The sequence below is a fragment of the Hylaeus volcanicus genome, chromosome 4 (assembly GCF_026283585.1).
Source record: "Hylaeus volcanicus isolate JK05 chromosome 4, UHH_iyHylVolc1.0_haploid, whole genome shotgun sequence".
Taxonomy (NCBI): domain Eukaryota; kingdom Metazoa; phylum Arthropoda; class Insecta; order Hymenoptera; family Colletidae; genus Hylaeus; species Hylaeus volcanicus.
In genome coordinates, this window is record NC_071979.1 from 24,585,310 (window position 1) to 24,604,473 (window position 19,164).

Here is a 19,164-nt window from a genome sequence, read left to right on the forward strand (position 1 = left end):
TGCGAGCAAGATTCTTTCGCCTGAGTGGCTGTACAAAGAAACCTTACGTTAACAATGCCTTTAGCAAAAATACCAGGATGGAATCGTTTTCAAAAATTTACTGTTTCCAGCGCTATCGGAACTTTCACGTAAGTTGAGAGTATTATTATTTGTTTTTTCTTATCCTTCCAGAAAAAAAAAACTACTCGTGTGTTACAATTATGTAATAGAGAGTTGAAGAGCAAAAGTCGAAGATTTTAAAAAACCTGTCTTATACATTTACCAGTGAAAACCACAGCAGACAAGAGCATAAGGGCGACGATGTATTTAGACATGGTTCCTCGGTACTTGTTTCGTGCTGATGTCGAATAAACTGTATCTTCTGACGAGATGCTTCCGCTTTTTATACTCTTATACAAAAGAGATAATTATCGTCGCACTCGACCTTGAAGAACGACACGAGGCACCGTGAATTAAAAAGAAGAATAGCTGGCTCCCTACTTCTGCGCGCACACTGTACTCATATGTTGCTCAATTGTTTCAATATAAGTCTCCATAAATTATTTACAAGAACCTTGAGCGATCGACATCGAATAATTTATGAGGATCTTTGTAAAATAAAAGCAGAACTACTGGACGCTCTCTGGTCAGAAACGAAAGTTTATTCGAAACGAGTGTAACTTAAGCGAAGAAGAGCCAACCATGTCTCGATACGTCGTCGCCATTGCGCTGATTATGGCGGTGGTTCTTCCTGGTAAGAATTCTTTCAAAGTAACATATTTTGCACTTTAAACTAATACAGTTCTGCAATAATACTATATTCATGAATTGCATCGAGCTTCTTGGATTGCTTGCAACAATACATTTTGAACGATTATCATCGTCTATCTAAATTGACACCACTTATGCCATTTTCTTCTGCACAGCCGTACACATGAAGGAAGAAGAACCCGAGTCAGAACCCAAGTGTTGTCCTATGAATTCAAGCTGGTCAAACTGCGGAAGAATTTGCGAACCACGGTGCAGTAACCCAGATCCAAAAATTTGCCCAGCCATTGTAAGTAGTTGAAACTTACTTTAACTAATTAGCTCTTTCTACACCGATGCCGACTTCTGAAAGGTAAAAATTAACAATTTAACGATACACGCGAATCTGTTCCAGGCATGCAGCCCATCCATCGCAGCTTGCAGGTGCGACAGCGGTTTCGTCAGAGACGATGAGTCCGGAGAGTGTATAGAACTCGAATGTTGCCCAAACCAAAAATAATTAGCTATCTTACATAATTTTTGGCTTCAACGTAGTGCTGTATTGTTAATAATGGTAGTTATTGAATAAATAGTGTGCTGATTTAATTTCCAGTGACTGGATCAAAGTTTATTCTTTTTTTTCTCGCATAATTTCGCTTAATTTCGCTTTCCCACGTTTTCAGTCAGTTACGTTCGACGTTCTTGGTGTAAGTGTTTGATTTGGCTCGCGAAAAGTAATTAACATCTTTTAACGACCTTCGACAGCGACACAAGTCACTGTAAACTAAAAAAGGAGAGTGCATGTTACTCAATCGTTCCAATAATTCCTCATGAATTATTTGCGAATACATCGAAGAAACAACAACTTTACTGCGACCTTGGTAGATTAACAGCGAAACTGCTCAAAGCTTTTAACATCGGAAACGAAGGTTTATTAAAAACTGACGACACGCGCGAGCATCGATATCCTGATTAATTTCAATTGATCGAAAAGAAAAGTATGTGGCGTGTAAAGATGTGCAATTAAATTACTCCTCGAGAGTAGACGCGTAACCTTGCGCGAAAGAAATGATTATCGCAGCCTCGAAAGGCGGCGATAATTTTAACCCGTCGTTTAATTTTAAACGTTTGTTGATTTACCACTAATCATTTGTAAAATAAATGTGACTCGTTAACGGCTAACATGGGTAAATAAAAAGGCTCAGCCGAATGTTTCCACGCCAGAAATGAAAGTGTATTAGAAACGAGTGGAACGAACCTAACACCAAACATGTCTGGCTATATCGTTAACATTGTGTTCCTAATTGCGATGATGTTCCCTGGTAGGTTGCCATTGAGTCTATTATTTTGAACATTAAAGTACATTCTCTTTTGTATTTTTTTTTTTCGACTTTTTGATTACTTCAATGCATTATTTTTCTTCGTGCAGCTGTCCGTTTACAGGGTAACCCATACGTCATGAATGAAGGCAGCGACAGTTTCGATTACGATTGGAGCGTCAATAAGTGCATCTCAGGTATGACGGCCTGGCACATCTGCGGAACTTACTGTGAAATGACTTGCAATGATGACGATACGAGAAACTGCTCGCAAAGGGTAAGTGCCTAATTATTGTTGCGTTTTTTTTTCTTTTTTTTTTTTATTGAATACACATTTGTTTGCCCCTTTAAACGTTAAAAATGTCCATAATACGGGACGTATGATATCCACTAATCTGTTATAGGACTGCATCGACAATCCTGATATTCAACCTGGTTGTAGATGCATTTATCAGCAAGTTAGAGAGACTGAATTTCCATACCTCTGTAAGTCCTGGAATGAATGTCCATAGATCTATAAAAAAAAAGAGTATATGACATAATTCCTCCCCTGACATAATTTCGAATTTGATGTAGCACTGTACCAGTAGTAGTAACAATAAATGCTGTTTGTAAGACGATCTACCTCCTGACATAAAAAAAATTGTGCGTGAAACAAAATCATCGATAAGCGTCGCGTAGTAACGCCTCGCGACACTTGTCGACCGATGGGAGTGAAATTTCATAGTTCTAAACTTTCCCGCATGTGGTTTTACTATTTCCGCGGGAACCTCGAATGTTTTTAGTTCGATAAAGCAGCTCCGAGTTCAGTTGCATTACTCAAGCCTAGTGTAAACGCTGAACCTTGCACGGATGAAATAATTATCGTTATCCACGGCCTCGGAGAACGACAATAAAACAAGAAGAAGAAGCAGATTCGTTATTAATGTATGTGATATTGCGGATCTAACCGTGTGTTGGTTCGATTGATCAGACATAGAACCGTTCAACAATTTGCCATAAATTATTTGCAAAAAAATAAACTTGCGCAAACAACTCCGAGTGATTTATTACTACCTTGGTAGATTAAAAGCGCGACTGATGGACGCTTTCTCGTCAGAAACGGGAGCGCATCAGGAACAAGTGAATCGAAGTGATCGGTAGTAGAGAACGAATAATGTCACGCTACGCAATCGCCTTTGTGCTACTAATTGCGGTGGTTCATCACGGTAAGTCTGTATTAGACCATCTATTGGCACGATTAGCGGCAAAGAAAAATATTCTAATTTGCTCTTACGTCTGAAGCTTATATTTAAACGAATTAAATTCTAATAGTAATATACGTTGGTCCTCGAAGAAATACCTTCGTCGCAAGTTTGACTTACAACAAAACTCTAAGAAGAACTCTAAGACTTACAAAAACTCTAACGCTACGATACAATTCCATTTTGAACTCTATTTTCTCGAGTTTGTAAACGTCTAACGTGCTTTTTTCTCGTCCAGCTGCTTCGCTGAAAGATTTTTGCCCAGCTAATCAGACCTGGTCAGACTGCGGGCCAGTTTGCGAACCGACCTGCGAGAGGCCAGAAAAAATTTATTGCTCCGTAGTCGTGAGTGCTGGAAACTTTAAATAATCTTTTTTTCCCCTTATATGAAAATTCACAATTTCACGACACAAGCGAATTTCTTTCGTTGCAGGAACCGTGCCCAGCAAGTGCAGCCGGTTGCACCTGTAAAGATGACTTCGTCAGAGACAAGAGCTCCCGCATGTGCATCAAAGTACAAGACTGTACGAATTCAGGAAAATGTTAAGCTCCTTTACATAATTACAAATTTGAGATAATGTTACATCGACGGTCGAAAAAAATAAATATAATCTTGGAAACGAAATGTGGTTATTCTCTTTCTCAAACACACTTGATCATTGTTGCTTGATTGCACATCGACGTAATATCCTGAACCATGAACGTAGAAAAGATAGAAAGGTTAGAGTAAATCATATATACATCTGCAGGATTGTTGCCTAACGTGCGTATTTAAATATTATTTATCGTAACGTAAGTGTTCAACTTCTCAGAAGTGAATTACCATCACCATTCCCCGCAGCTAAAGGATAAAGTTGCATATACGCTACTCGCGTTTGCACGTGCAGTGTTCAATAATCTACCGTGATTCATTCGCAGGAACATTATGTAAATAATTGTCGCTAATTCTGGCTCAGCTAATTTATCTGGCAGATAAAAAAGAGGACTGGTGAGGGCATCTTCGGCAGAAACCGAAGTACAGTGGAGACGAACAGGAGGAAACTTGAACAGCATCGAAGAACCAATCGTGTTTGACTACATCGTCGTTGTTGTGCTCCTTGACCGCCATGGTCCTTGCTGGTAAATTCTCATCAAACTATCCATTATTACCAAAGTACATTGGTGAACTCTGTCCGACCCTAATTTGAACTACTAACACGACTTTATTTTCCACGATAATTCAAGGAAATCAGAGATGTCTAGTTAATCAAACATGAAACGAGTGTGGACGAGTTTGCAAGTCAAGTTGCGAGAGACCTGTTGTGTCCTCTGCTCGCTCTACGTGAGTGTTTGGAATTAGAACTAGATAATCAACCCCTTTTTAGGCATAAAATGTGTGACTTCATGACAATGTATTTGTTACGGCCACAATGCCAATCAAATAAGGAGGGTTGCAGGTGCAACAATGGTTTCGTCGGAAACAAAGGCCAATGGTATGTGCATCGACGTCAGCGAACGCACCAGTACTTCATCCCTAAGCTACCTCAAACAGTTGCCAATTTAACGCCCCGGTGTTAACACTAATAGAGATAGTAATAAATATGTTTGCAAGTTAAATTATTCCCTCTCGAAGTCCAACACAAATCTTTCACCTTGGGCGAAACAAATAATTATCCTCGTTTATCATTTCGAAGAACAACGCAAGGCTAAAATAAACGGAAATCCAGGCTCGTTAGTTTGTGTATACAGTGACTCTATTGTTAGGTTGTGTATACAGTTGAGTCTATTGTCAACGTTGAATTTAAAACTATCGGTAGTTTGCCACGATGTATTCTCAAACACGTTACGCAAACGACCGTGGATGATTAATACCTACCTTGACAAATTAAAAGCGGCACTATTGAACACGTCGTCGTCAGAAACGAAAGTGGACTCGACGCGAACAGAACTGAACACGAGAGGCATCGAGGAATCAACCATGTCTCCATACATCGTCGCCATTGTGCTCTTAACCGCGATGGTTCTCGCTGGTGAGTCTTCGTTGAGCTATCCGTTACGTAGGAGGTACTTTACAGTGATAAACTTTGCTCTTTAACACATCAGAGATCAATGTCTCGACCTGTGCGTCATGCGACATCGCGTATCCGTAGTCTATCGCGCAACATATGGGTCGAAACGGGTGTAAAAAAAATGTTGCTAGATACTAGGGACGGTTTAGTGCAAATTTTTAGTTCGACAAGCACAAATTTACGCGTAATCTCCAACTTGGCTAATAAAACCTTTTCTTCTACAGCTGCCGAGGAGGAACACTGTTGCCCAAAGAACCAGACCTGGGCACAGTGTGGACCAGTTTGCGAATCGACTTGCAAGGACCCCAGAGTTAAGATGTGCAAATTACGAGTAAGTGTTGGATGTTAACTCGGGTCGTTGACCCTTTTGAACTACCATTGAGTTTAATAGTCTCCGGTGAAAAACCGCCTGATACCGCGACGTGGATAAATATGTTTCAGCCGTGCACCGATAGTACGGCCGGATGCACGTGTGAAAATGGTTACGTCAGAGACGAGGACTCCTTCACGTGCCTCAAATACGAAGATTGCGTAACTGCATGAAATTATCGAGCTCCATCGCATTCTCAATTTAATGTAGCATTGTACTAGTCATAGTAACCAACTCAATCTCTAGTCACTGCGTGCATTAAAGTGTTGGAATCCTTGGAATCTACAAGTGTTTATAGGCATGAAAGTAACGACCGTGTGTTAGCCTTCGAATTTGTAGAATTGTAAATATTGTCGCAATTTTTATCATGCTTGATTATTCATGGACTACTTCCACGATAATTTTACATCGACTTTTCCAAACATACGGTCAGTCCTTAAATTAAATGATAAATTAAATGATAAATGTGATATTTTCAAATAAATTTAACATAAATATACATGTGTACAGTTTATTCGTGTTCAGTAGACATAAAGGGCACGAATACTTATGGGACTGACTGTATATAGAGAAACGATTGTATTTCGAGTATCTCTAACGCGGACGTGTTCAAAAAGCGAGGCGGTACGGTAATTAGATTGTACATTGGCGTATCACGATAGCGATCTTTTTACTTTTGGCACGAAAGATGATCTCGACTGGTCGCTGGCGCACTGTTCCATGAGGGACAAAGTTAGTTTCCCTTCCAAGGAAAAAGGGGAACGTCGAACGGAGCCAATCCTCATTCCGCAATCGAAGAAACAATTTGCTCGGTCGAGGAGAGATTTCAGGGGTCAGCTAGAATACAAGCGGAGGTCTACTCCAGGAGAAATCCTCCGTGTGTCCTGAACGGAATAACGAAAAAAGGAACACGCGTACCTCGTCGTTCGAGGTATCCTCGAAAAGCCCGGTTCCTATCATATTTATGAGATACCTCGGCCCACCGACAAGCCGAGGGGGGTTAAATCAGCGTGCTGACGTATTCGCTCGCGCTCCATACGTGACCTGCACGAGTGAGAAATTGCGTGAAAGTTCACGTTGCGCGCTCTTCGACCGTGGAAATCCACCGACTCCCCAGGATCGCTTTCAACCTGTCGATATTATTCCAAAAAAGGGAACGAGACAGTTTTCTCTTTCCATTCATGCTCCCTGGTCTCGCGCCTTTTTCCCTAGAATCGAGGCATATCGTAGCACAATCAACGGGGGTGGTCTGAACCATCCCTGACAAGAAACACGTCGCTCAATTTTTAATATAAATTTTGTACGCGGATGGAACAGTGGAAAACAAGAGGTACGCATTTCTAGCTTTACAAGTACATATATCGCACCCAATTATACTTTGATAATAATTGATAATAATAATGCATTAGCAGCTGTCGATCAAGACCGTTACCGTTGCGACCTGGAAATCTCGACGGAAACGGAGCCCCGAAAACGACGTCTACCCAAAGGACGCGTGGCACGCCTTCCTTCCTTTTGTCCCTGGACAATGTGGCGAAATAGCAGGCCCAGTTTGGACGGGTCTTCCCGTTCTCACCCGATGAAAGGGAGAGAAATTGTATGAAACAACGATTAGCGGCCACCTGGCGCGCCTGCTTCTGGAAAAGAGACGTCACGCGTCGCTGCGAGACAGTTTTTGCCGGTAAAAAGAGAGAACCGTGACGTGGGATCGATTGAAAATTAATCCTCATTGTCGACGCGATCGCTGACACCCGGAACGGATTTGGCCTTCTAGGACTTGTCACGGGACGAGCAGCGGGAAAGCGTACCAGAGCGATCGGGAGATTATTAAAGTCGTGCGAGGTATTTTCAGTAAATAATAGAATCGTATAGAATGTTTACGTTATCAACGTTTTTTTTTTTTGTATGTTCCTCTGCTTTGAAAAACAGCGTTGCAATTCGCTCTTTCATTGGAATATTCACCGTTGCTCGCGCAGAACAGGCTCGATTGAGATGCACCGCCTGAGGTATTGTCCGGCGATTACGGCCTGAATCTACTGGAGTCGTGTACTAGCTACGCAAGGTGATTCCAGCGGCTGAGATTAATTCCAGCTCTTCTCCACGATCGGGACAATCTCGTGGCACGAATATAAACAAAAATAGCAAATAGAAAGACAAGGAGAGGTCTTTGCAAGAAAAGAATAATTGACAGAAAACCACGGTAAATGGAAGAAAGAAAGGATCAATTTTAAGATTCCAACTCTGTCTCAATCGCATCGGTAATCGTCCGCGTACGTGACACGCGCGTCGAGGACGTAAGTTATTGCGGATCGGCGAAACAGCGAACGATTATGCACGAAATTAATCGATTCCAAAGACCAGTTTCCAATTGCCAGCGCCTTCAAGTATTGCTGGGATAGCCTGCGATTTCAGCAAAAAGTCATCACGCGTTACATAATCGCGAATCCGACTCACCCGTGCGCGATTACGCAACGATACGTGGTAGTAGCATGACCAGAAACACGTAAAACGCTGTAGGTCCATTTTGGACGCAACGGCTCCGAGATCGTGCGAGAAACCTACTCTCCCAGAAAGAGAACCTGAACGATCCCGCTCTGTCACGCCAGTGGCCGAAGATTACGCAACGCTGATACGCCTTTGAAGATATTATGCACTTGAAATTCTTCTATTTTTCATCGTATGATATTTCAATGAGAACATTGTTGGCGGATTTGAGGAAATTTTCTAAATGAAATGGGTCCTTACAGTATATAATATGGGTAATTAGATATAGTCGGAATGTGGTTGTTTTTAGACTCGTCTTCATTATGAAGCCCCCACGAATCCATTGATAATACTGTTATCTCTCTTCGATACAAAAAACTTTATGTTCGACTGACAATGTTACAATCGTGGGATCGCTGTACTGGGTTTTGCCTATCGATTTTATCCCCAAGTGTTCCTCTAAAGAGGAGTTAGTTTGTCCATTTTCCGTGCCACGTCGACGATCGCCTAGTTTTCGAATCGCTTCTTGCGGTCTGGTGGCAGAAAAAAAATCAGACGTCGCGGAGTCTCGTCGTGGATCATTACGCAATAGGCGTGCGCGAGAAAACCTGCTAGATCCGAAGAGACCGGCTTCTTCTCTCGCGATGCTCTCCTCTCTGGCGTTCCCTGGCTCGCAAAACAACTTACATAATATCGTATATTTATCCGACGGCACGAGTTTACTGCACTACCGACACCGTTCTCAGTTTTCTCCCTCGCGCTGTGTCCCGGCACACGCGTTCACCGGGGAAAAGCGTGCGCATATGCTAGTACGTGTGTTCATTGCCAGTGCCTCTCAACCGTTTTTTTTTTTCACATCACGTTATTAGAATTTTCTAGAATATTCAGAACTGTTGCTCTGAGAATTTCATCCTTTGATTAAAGGATGCGCTATTTACAATAGAGGCTTGATTGGACTGCGTCGCCTGAGGTGTTGTCTGACCATTACGGTCACAATCTACTGATAGACACGATCTACTAACCATGCGAGTATATTCTGGAGTCTAAGACCGCTAGCAAGGCTTTTCTAAGAGAGGATACAAAATTAAACCTTTGCTGTCCTATGTGGAATGAGACTCGACAGAATTGTACTGAAATAAGAAAAGGGTTAAACGCTGCAATCGTCGACGCAACGTCAGGAACTGAAATGAATTGAAATTCTATACGTGGAATTTAATGCATAATAAGATCGAGCGTAAAACATAAATCCTTTCCTTACACGTTCCTTTTTTTTTTCTTTTTTTTTAAGTTATGCAATCGCGTTGCACCGCGAATTCCAACACCGCGTTAATCTGATTAAGCCTTACTTTCTAAACAATATATATGTGTAGAAACACTTGAACGGCTGTGTGCAGATCGCATTTAAAAAAAAAAAATCACAATGAACACACACGCTCGTCGCACCTGTTAGGAAGCACCGCGTTCAGGCGGCTGCTCGAGGGAACGAGTGACCGAAGCAACGTCGCTGTCTCATTAAGAAACAGCCGTTGGAAGCCGTTTTTTGGGATGACGGGAATTATTATTACCAACGCCTGGCAAGATTACTTATCGACGCCTCGCGGTGCCAGCTAAACACGGCTCTCGTAATTATCTCGCGGATAACATCATTGTGTGTAACCGCGCGCCTCTCTCGAGCTGTACGCGCACTGACCTTCCACTGGAAAGGAATTATCGTGCTACACTGTACGATCGGGAAAATAGAGATGGAGGTATCGTTGGAAATATTCCATTGCTACTTATCTGCTCTTGGTGAGGGAGTGGCAAATGTACGGCACGCGGTCAAATTCCAAATAAAATTCATTCTAACTTCGGAATACGTTACAAATATTATTCTACTAATTTTTGTTTACATTAACCTGTTGTAACCCATTATGTTAACCTAATTAACCTCTTCGTGCCCTTGACCACGTACGTGGACGTTTAGTTTTTTATAATTTTAATTACTGTCGATAATAAATAGAATAATCGTGTAATAACAAACAAAAAAAATCGTCACCGAAGAGAATCGTCCTTAAATACAATAAAATGGATTTTTATAAATTACAGCTGTATAGTCTGGGCTGTAACGTTCCTCTGTACGCGTTCACTCACTTTCCGCCGATCGATTCCTAGACTAGACGTGAAACACGGGCCGCGGAGGTATGAAACCAGAAGACTAGTTGCTTCGAGTTGAAAGAACCCACTCTGTTCCCGAAATACAACGAAACGCCCATCGACTACAGAGGGAACTTGGGCTCTTATCGCCTCCCACGGGCTCGCACACGAGCACAGATCACGTGCACACGCAAGCTCGCCCCTCGCCAGCAGCAAGCGTGCAAGAATAGAGACGGAGTAGTAAACATCGTTGATGTCAGACGATAGTGCCTAACCTAGCCCAAGAAAAACCTGATTGCGGCGGCTAGAGCGTCGATACACGCATCATAGTGGAACGATCGTGTTTACTCGGTCGCGTGGACGTTGTTCTCCGACGTGTGCGCAACACGCGCTACGGTACGAAAGCGCACATGGTCTAAAAAGTTTCACCTTCTCGACGATGAACAATTTTTTTATCAATCTTCGGACTGGAATCTTTCCTACTTTTACTCGTTCCTTAAACAGCCTTTGCATTCGATCACTCGTCGAGAATAAATATAACGCTTTTCTTTTTATAATTTCGATGAACTTCTAATCGCTGAAGAATCACCGTTGTCACCGTTGCGTAAATCTCTGCCACGTGAAAAAAGTGTGTCGTATAAATGGTAGCCTGTCCCAAGTGTATCGCGATGTAAAAACGGCTGAGAAACATCTTGGGAATGGGATGACAGAGCAAACATAACACGTGGCGATGATGACACCGCGCAAGCAGGTCCGCGTTCGCGTCGTCGAATTGATTTGTCTTTACTCGCGGCGTAGCGATGCGACTCGGCGCACGAACCGGCCAATTATTCGACGCGAAAGACTCGTTATCCAATTTGGCTAACAAGGAGAACGATTGACCCCGTCCCCGCCCCCGAGTTTAACGAGCTTCTGTCGGCTCGTACAGTCATCGGGGCTTTATGTACGCTGAAACGCGATTCTTAAGGACGTGACCGAATAATTTTAGGTATTGTACGGGTTCGAGATAAGTAATAATTATGGAGCTTACATGCAGCGATGCTTAGGAGATGTTTGCTAGGAACAGGTGGTTTTTCAAGTTGGATCGATCCCGAGAAAAAATCATCTAACCATACTTCGCACATCTGATGATAATACACCTGATTTCTTGAACATTATTTTCAACGCTGCCGTGATTTCATTTATTATGATTAGACTTGTTACAAGTTTATTTTCAAAGCGCCTAAATTCGAGATCACGTATTATCACCTATTATCTTTAACCTACGGTCTGTAGAGGATATCTTCTCGTAGTTGAAACTAAAAAAAGAGAAACACGGAGACGCCTCGGTTCTTTAAATCCCGCGTTAAAGATCTATCTCGAAGCGAGAACGGTCGGTTTAAAGTTCACGGTGCCCCGTAACCCAGAACAGAACCGATCCGTAAAAACGACACGAATCTGTGTCACTGCGATGCTTAGCTCCAACAGAAAACGCTGTCCGCGTACCGTTCCCGGTAAACATGTTTACTCGCTCCGTGTCAGCCAGTCGAGACTTGTTTTTGCGCTAGGTTAGTTAAATGTAATTCCGTCTGGCGTTTCATTATATTCCACCGGCTCGCTGCCCACGCGTATCGGTTCGATTCAACCCACTGTCGCGTTATCTCCGTTACGTCACGTTCTTACGAACTTGCTCTCGCGCGCGAACGTGCAATAAAGTTGCTACGTGGCGAGTACTCTACGTGATGGACCGTGGCTCTCCCGTTCCTGCCTCGTGAATCACCGAGTCACCCAAGGGACCCATCGCGTCCGAACATGCAATAACAATGCTTTATCTTCGTCGTCATTGGAGAATAACAATGAGCCCCGAAAATAATCGCGTTGACCGCGGTATCAACGGAGGTAGTAATTCCGACGCTTACAGCGAGCAAAGTGAACGCAAGTTGTACAGCCAGAGAGGAGGGGATTCAATTTCTTTAACCGCGCGTTGAAATTCTATCTGCGAGCGAGGAATTCCAATACGATTAGGATTCCGATCTGCTTGTAAGGTGCTCGGTCGAGATTTCCCGACGAATGCCGCGATTATGCTCGCGTCGAGCGAGTAAATTAGCGAGGAGGCCAAGCGAACAGCTTCCTAGTGCACCGCGGCCGTTCAACGCTGGTCTCGAATTAGATTTCCCCTTTCGATGGCGAGCGGAAAGGGTTCAAGTGGGCGTCGATGCTCGCGTCGTCGTCCGTGGAACCAGAGATGGGCAAAATTCTTATCCATAAAATAAACTACAACGAAATATTACGTTTAACCTATATAGAATCAATATCTCGGTGAGCACCTTAACGATCGAATAAATTATTCGAATTATTCGACGTAACCCATCTCTGCGCGAAGCTTGGAAATCGACTCGCTTCCTTCGCGAGTCGCCTTGCCAGAAGTAACGCGCGACGGTGAGATAACCGCGCGAGCTAAACATAGAGTTTTGTTATGACACGCCGCGGTATTCCGTTACGCAGGTTGCCACGATCGATCCGGATACGGTGGAATTAGAAAATTTTCCCAGCCGCGGAAACGTGTCTCGACGGTTCGCGGCCACTCGTGCGGCAGGCTGCGCGCGTAACTCGCGATCGACTGTTTACACAGGGTGTCCCGCTCGAAACAAGTCGTCGATTCGATAACCGGGCAAACCTGGTATACATTATTCCACTCAAACGTTAACGTAGAAGATAGCAAAATCCCTCGCAACAAGTGCAAGCCTCCTTTAGATTATCCACGGGACACTTGCTGGTATCGCCACGATCTGTTTCGATGTGGACACCGTAATTGCGAGATAGTTTGCCGTTGCGGAGAAAACGTAGTCGCTATCGCGTCGCGAGATACACCGTATCTACCGTGGAGCGTGTTTTTCACGGCGCCATGGCCAATAATTCCCCCGTGTGTATTTGCACTTGAAATCGGGCGCGATCGCGATAAAAAGCGATTATCGTGACAGAGGTTGCGTGCACCTACGACAATGTTATGCGACTGGGATCTCTCACGGCCACGGAAGCTACGCATACACGCGTTGGTACGGGTTTCTCCAAGGAGAGAACCTTGCGAACACCGCGTCGCCTACGCGACGAAAGTTATCTTCTCATCCTGTCGACGAAGCGTCCTGCGATTTAAATCTTTAAGTGAAACTAGGTCCGAGGCTGTACTCGATTACATCGATACTTGATAACGGGACCATAGCGGTTGTAGGTAGCAATAGAGCCTAGCTGTACTTTGGCTTTGTACAAGAGCGTGTGCTTCTCTATGCTTCTCTATCTCAACGCACGACGAGCACGCAAACTAATGGCGCCACTGTGACGAGACCTCTGGCGCCACTGGCTTGCATATTAATCATACCTTGAACGTATACTACTCAAATACATTAAAGACGAGTTAATTAACACCGTAGAACCGCCGAGAGTTCTCCATATGAGATTGAAATGGATCATTTTTCGAGCGGAGATCCTCCGCATAAATCTTCCCACGCACGTAAATCGTTATCCTTGATTCTCAGTTCCTCGCGCGGAGGCCTCGATCGACCCACTCCTCGCTGGAGCAAAAAAGAAATTAAGAACCGGAAAAAGAAGTTCCGTAATCCCATTGTTTTCCGCGTTCGGGAAACAATGGGTCGACGTTAGACCCGCGGTTGATGGCAACGGGCTGAAAAGTGTGCCTTTATAAAGACAGCTCGCGGCAGGTCGGTACGCGCGGTACGCAGTGTTTCTCAAACTGGGTTCGACTGGCTCTCGGTAGACAATAACCACGTTACATAGTGCAACGAGAAAATGCACCACGTAACACTGCACACTCGTTAAGGTGTGAAATAGCATCTTCGAGATAGGAGCGCTTGAAAATAGTCGTTTTTTCAAAAGGGAAGGATAATCTTTTAAACTGTCCTTTGTACTCCAACAGTAACATTCGAGGTATCGAAGCTTAGCTACATTTTTCTAACGCTCTGAATCACTCTTTAAAAAAACGAAGATTTAATTCCGCGGTTCAACCAGAATTTTCCTTCGCATAGTTTGAGAAATGCTGGCACGGAGGACTTGAATCGACGACGATAGGCGCGGGGACAGGGAGGCCGAAGCGTAACGCTCGCATCGAGCGCATAAAATAATCAGTCAACGACCTAGGCGCACTAAGCGGTAAGCGCGCGCTAGGCTAAGCGTGCGTGGCTACTTTTGCGTCAGGGTCGACTCGGCAACGTGCCGCAACACGTTGGGCTAGGTTAGTGATATCGCCACTCAGGCTGAGCTATTTACTAGTAGCTCTATTCTTACGCGGCAGCCAACCAGCGCGCGCGGACTCCCAGACACGCGCCACTCGTCCTCGTCAGCGTCTCCCGCGCGAAGAGCTCGGCTCTCCGCTGATAAAGCCCATATTGCCGCGTTACCTCGCGGCATCGTTATCGACCTCTCGCATGCATTCCGATTCGTGGACAGATTTTTTTTCTCTATCTCGCTCCCAGATACCTCGTTATCGCTTATCGCGTGATTACCTCGGGCGCATGACTCCATTCCCGTCCCCGACCTCGCGAAAAAAGTCACTCGCGGCGTGTACGTAACGATATCCCTCGATACCGTAACGTACGTCGCTCGGAGATAAAATTTTTCCACTATCTGGGACTCGATTCAAGTCCACGTCGTTATAGAACGCATAATTTATATAAGTAAATACCTGTGGCGAGGAACCTCTGGATATTAGCCGTAAATCCGTTCGTGCCTTACCTGAAACAAGAAGGAGCGTCGAGTTAGAAATATAGAAATTTGAAAGTTCCTAGTAACGTTCGCGCCGCGAGTGGATTCGATCCGTCATGTCGGAGCAATGGAGGAACATTGTAGAAAATTGTAGAATCGCGAAACGGGCGTGGGTGGATCAAACGAGCTGGCGCCATAAAACGCTTACGACGTCTCACGCGACCGGACACGCGCGGTCGGACCGAAATAAATTTCAGCTAAGTACGCGAAAAGTTTTAATGGGCCCGCGGTATTTACGTCGGGGACAAGCAACTCCCCGCCGCCCCTCTTTATTCCGTGAAATTTATTACACGACCATGTTCCGCATTAACGGAGCCTCGTGTCTCCCGGAGAACGAGCGCGTGACGTCAGGAACTTCCAAGCGGTATGCAAATGCCGGCCGGAGGTCTTAATGGTCACCTTAAAATTCGAAACTACCCGAGAGGGAACCCAATAAAGACTCCCGCAAACCCGCGGGAACGTTGCGAATGGCTCTGCTTTTAGAGAAGCTTCGATAAGGAGCACTGCTACTCGCGTAGAAACGCGAGAGAAGTCAGGAGAACAAACGAGCTTCGACCCTAACAGCGAATAACAAGCAAGGGTCGGTAAATACGGCGCCCTTTGTACAATAACAGTCTAACGTTTCGACAGCCATTGCGATTTTTAACTTCGCTTTTCTATTCAATGCCTAAACGAGCCCACCGCGGTGTTAGAAACTATTACGAAACAATTGTAGGTAATGCTTTCTTCGACGACTGATTGAATTTGCTAAAAATCGAGTACACGGCCACGTAACAAGTCGGGTTAACTCCGATTCCGAATTCCTTGGCAACGAGCGCGACAAGCGTGATTCGCGTCACGTTCGACTGACCTGCGACAATGTTTCCGCGTCGGGCACGCGATTCAAAAATACACTATCGTCCGCAGGTGCGTGAGAACGTGCCGTGTGCGTCCGTGATATCCCGTTTGCTCGACTTCGAATCAAGGAAACTGTCGGGTGTGCGAGGTACGCCTCGAAATTAATACAGATTTCCTGCACGACTTGCCTGGTTCTCTGTGCGAGTTCTACCAAGCGATTCGCGGGAGATAAGATCGTGACTTGATGGGGAAAAAGTTGAAGAAATTAATTTCTAACCTGCACTCGATCCGGTACGTATATTCAATACTTTATTTCGAGAGTGCATTGCTTAATTCAGAGGTGATTTGTCACAATTTTTATTTATAACGCGGTCATCTTTGCACGCGTACAGATGTGCGTGTATATGTGTGGATGACAGAGAGTGAGAGAGAGAGAGAGAGAAAAAGAGTGACTTTGATCCTCTGCGTGAAACATACCCTTAGTTGTCGTAAGTAATTTCTTTCGTTTTACAAGATTTCTCCACCTTTTCGACATAGTCATTATATTGTAGATTCGCTATAAAATTTCTGAATTTTTTTTTAAATACTGGGTCAGTCTGCAGCACGAACCTTATGGGACGACCTAATACATGTATAAAAAAGCACATGTCTGCCGAAGTCGCAGTTTTTTGTCTTTTCGATTATGGCGACACCGAGGCGTCTGGTGCCGTCCGGCCGCGTGAACACATGCAAAATCCACCATATTCCTATGGATACATAGTTGTATAGTTTGAAGTGTTTTTCGTTAATGTTAATACTTTATTCGACCAGCTTTCTTGGCATACCCCCTTCTCTATATTCGAAATATACAATTTTTAATACAACAAGGGAAAATGTATGCCTATATTCTCCGACATACGTTTCCTCGAAACATACGCAAAAATTTGACGTATCTCGAAAGTTTCAGTAAACAAAAACATTCAGAAAGTTTTCGTAGCACTAGAGCCAACCCCGTTAAGTGGAACCATGACCTAACTCGTACCCTTCCGCAGCGAATTGAACGCGCCGCAGGAGTATGTCACCGATATTCCCGCATAAAAGGAATTCCTGGTTCGACGCGTAAACGTTGGTGGTGTTTACATAACCGCCCCCCATTAGCACGTTACTCGCAACTTCCGCGGTGCCCCGGGGCGTACGGCGGGGAACCGAGGCTCTTTGTGCGTCTTCGGGCTTTGTTCTCGCGCCGCGAAGCTCGCAAATATTTCCCAAAGCTTACGGCCCGTTTCGTCGACGCGACGTTTCCGTGGCGCACGTGTTCGGTTCAATCGCGAATGCGCGCGACAGCGTCGGTTCCCTTTGGCGTTTTCTTTTGTTGTGCCCGGCGTTGGATCACGGATACCGAAAACACGGCCGCCTTTGGCGGTTCCCTTTTCAGGCTCTTCTTCGCGCCGCCCTCGTTCACGCATCGAGTGCTGCTCACGTGCAACGCCTACGATTTACGTAACGTAATAATAGACGGGACGTTCGTGGAACATTGCAGAAGCTACTGGGACGTTTCGACCCTTGAGATGACAGTGGAACACTAAATTTACAAAACTTGTTTGCTACTCTTCTTTTAAACGCAACCTACCCGCGTTACACGAACCAGTTCTCAATTGGAAACCGGAAGGTTTTACAGTGGAAATTACTGCGCGCAAGATTGATGGGACACCCTGGGCACTTAAGGTGACAAAGTCCCACGGGAAACATTAAACTTTTCCCTGGAGATAGCATTCGTTTAAATCAAGCAGATAATTTCGGCTGCCTAGACCCGGCCGCGTATCGCAGTGTACACACGTCTCGTAAATAAGTAAATAAAGCGATTCCGAGGATTTCGAGCCCCCATCATTACGCACGATCTCGTTTCCCGTCCTTCTCGGCCCTCGGGTGTCCCTTTTCTCAACGTAAAAGTGACAAAACGCCGCGATTACGGCCAGCCAGTCCCGCGAGGGGGCAACCGGATGGCTTGATGACGCAACGGGGACCGCTTTGAAATTAACCAGCGGGTCGAGGACCGTTTCTCAGCTTGACCATACATCCACCGTGTCCCCTGCGTCTAGTCACTCCCCATTTTTGTTACACTAACCCCTCTTTACACGTTTCTCGTTCCTCGCGGTTCCTCCGTGCAACTTTTTTCTGCCATAATTTATTCCACCCCTGCCTACCGCCACCTGTTCTTTACAGGATCCCCTGTTTCAAGATTTCTGCTGTATTTAATTGACTCGTTCGCACCGAAGGAGTAGCCGAAGATCAACGATTGTCGCAGACGTTGGAAGACATCCCTATCAACGACGACGAGACGATAAATCCCCGAAAGGGGAAGAAGCCCCTCGGAGGAAATATCAACGATTACGCGTGAAAGGATCAAAGTCGGGTTATACGGGCGATTTCCCTGATAACGATAACCCATATCCGGGATTACTCGTCGCAATTACTTAACGCCTTAAGACTCTCGTGGAAGCGGGCGTCTCCAGGCCGCAGTTTGCATGCAAAGTGGAATCCCGTACGTACACCGCCTATCTCGTCTTCTTTCCCTTAAGATGGCCACCACCTTGAACGGTTACGTGACGCGACGCCACCCTTCCGACTTACCGAACTCGATTAAAATCGACTAAAATCGACTAAACGAGACCAGGCAGCATAATACGGTGAAGTATTGTAGTTGTTTTGGATGTTTCTACGATAATGCAGCATTGGAAATTTTGTTTGACTTGGCAGAGTTTGATTGAACTTGAATATTAAATTTAACACGGTGACTGACAGGCTAGTGTCTCGTGAAGATTTCTAAAAAGTTAAAATTTCGCCTCGAAACAGTTGAAGATTAGATGATCTCACATTCGTCATTCTTTAACCTATTAGGTGAACCAGAAAATAATGTCGTTTTTGCAATTTTAAATACTTGTTTATCGTTCATCAGCTCATTGATTTTTATCGATCTGGCATCGACAATTTGCACACTAGATGGCGAAAGGCTATTGATTGAACCGGGAGCGATTATACAATTAATAATTCAAAATAGAAATTTATAAAAAATTCGTTTGAATTTAATGTCAAAGAAACGACATTACTTTCCAGTCCACCTAATATTTAATTCACAAATTTTATCCAAATGTATTTTCATTGTCATCTCACTTATGGAATTAATTCGTTCCATACTGAAAAAATTCTGTCACCAAGACAACTAACGTGTTAAAGGATACGGCATCCTATGGAGCTACGTTTCGAATAGC

The 19,164-nt window shown here is 44.5% G+C and overlaps 3 protein-coding genes across 4 annotated transcripts in view; 2 read left to right on the forward strand and 1 right to left on the reverse strand.

The window, feature by feature from the left end:
* The window catches only part of LOC128875743 (headcase protein), a 160,104-nt gene that overhangs the window by 89,570 nt on the left and 51,370 nt on the right, over window positions 1–19,164 (reverse strand). The gene's annotated exons all lie outside the window — the stretch shown is intronic.
* On the forward strand, window positions 573–1,342 carry LOC128875749 (cysteine-rich venom protein 1-like). The gene is made up of 3 exons (XM_054121610.1): window positions 573–733; window positions 906–1,036; window positions 1,142–1,342. Exons 1-3 carry the CDS (start codon window positions 682–684, stop codon window positions 1,244–1,246), a joined length of 288 nt encoding a protein of 95 aa, XP_053977585.1. The 5' UTR covers window positions 573–681; the 3' UTR covers window positions 1,247–1,342.
* Window positions 4,254–6,206, forward strand: LOC128875744 (uncharacterized). Of its 2 annotated transcripts, none has more exons than XM_054121604.1 (6): window positions 4,254–4,408; window positions 4,514–4,610; window positions 4,680–4,761; window positions 4,963–5,298; window positions 5,562–5,668; window positions 5,779–6,206. In XM_054121604.1, exons 2-6 carry the CDS (start codon window positions 4,542–4,544, stop codon window positions 5,878–5,880), a joined length of 696 nt encoding a protein of 231 aa, XP_053977579.1. In that variant the 5' UTR covers window positions 4,254–4,408; window positions 4,514–4,541; the 3' UTR covers window positions 5,881–6,206. The 2 variants fall into 2 exon arrangements, with proteins under 2 accessions (XP_053977579.1, XP_053977580.1); XM_054121605.1 differs by having other exon boundaries at window positions 4,257–4,408; window positions 5,161–5,298.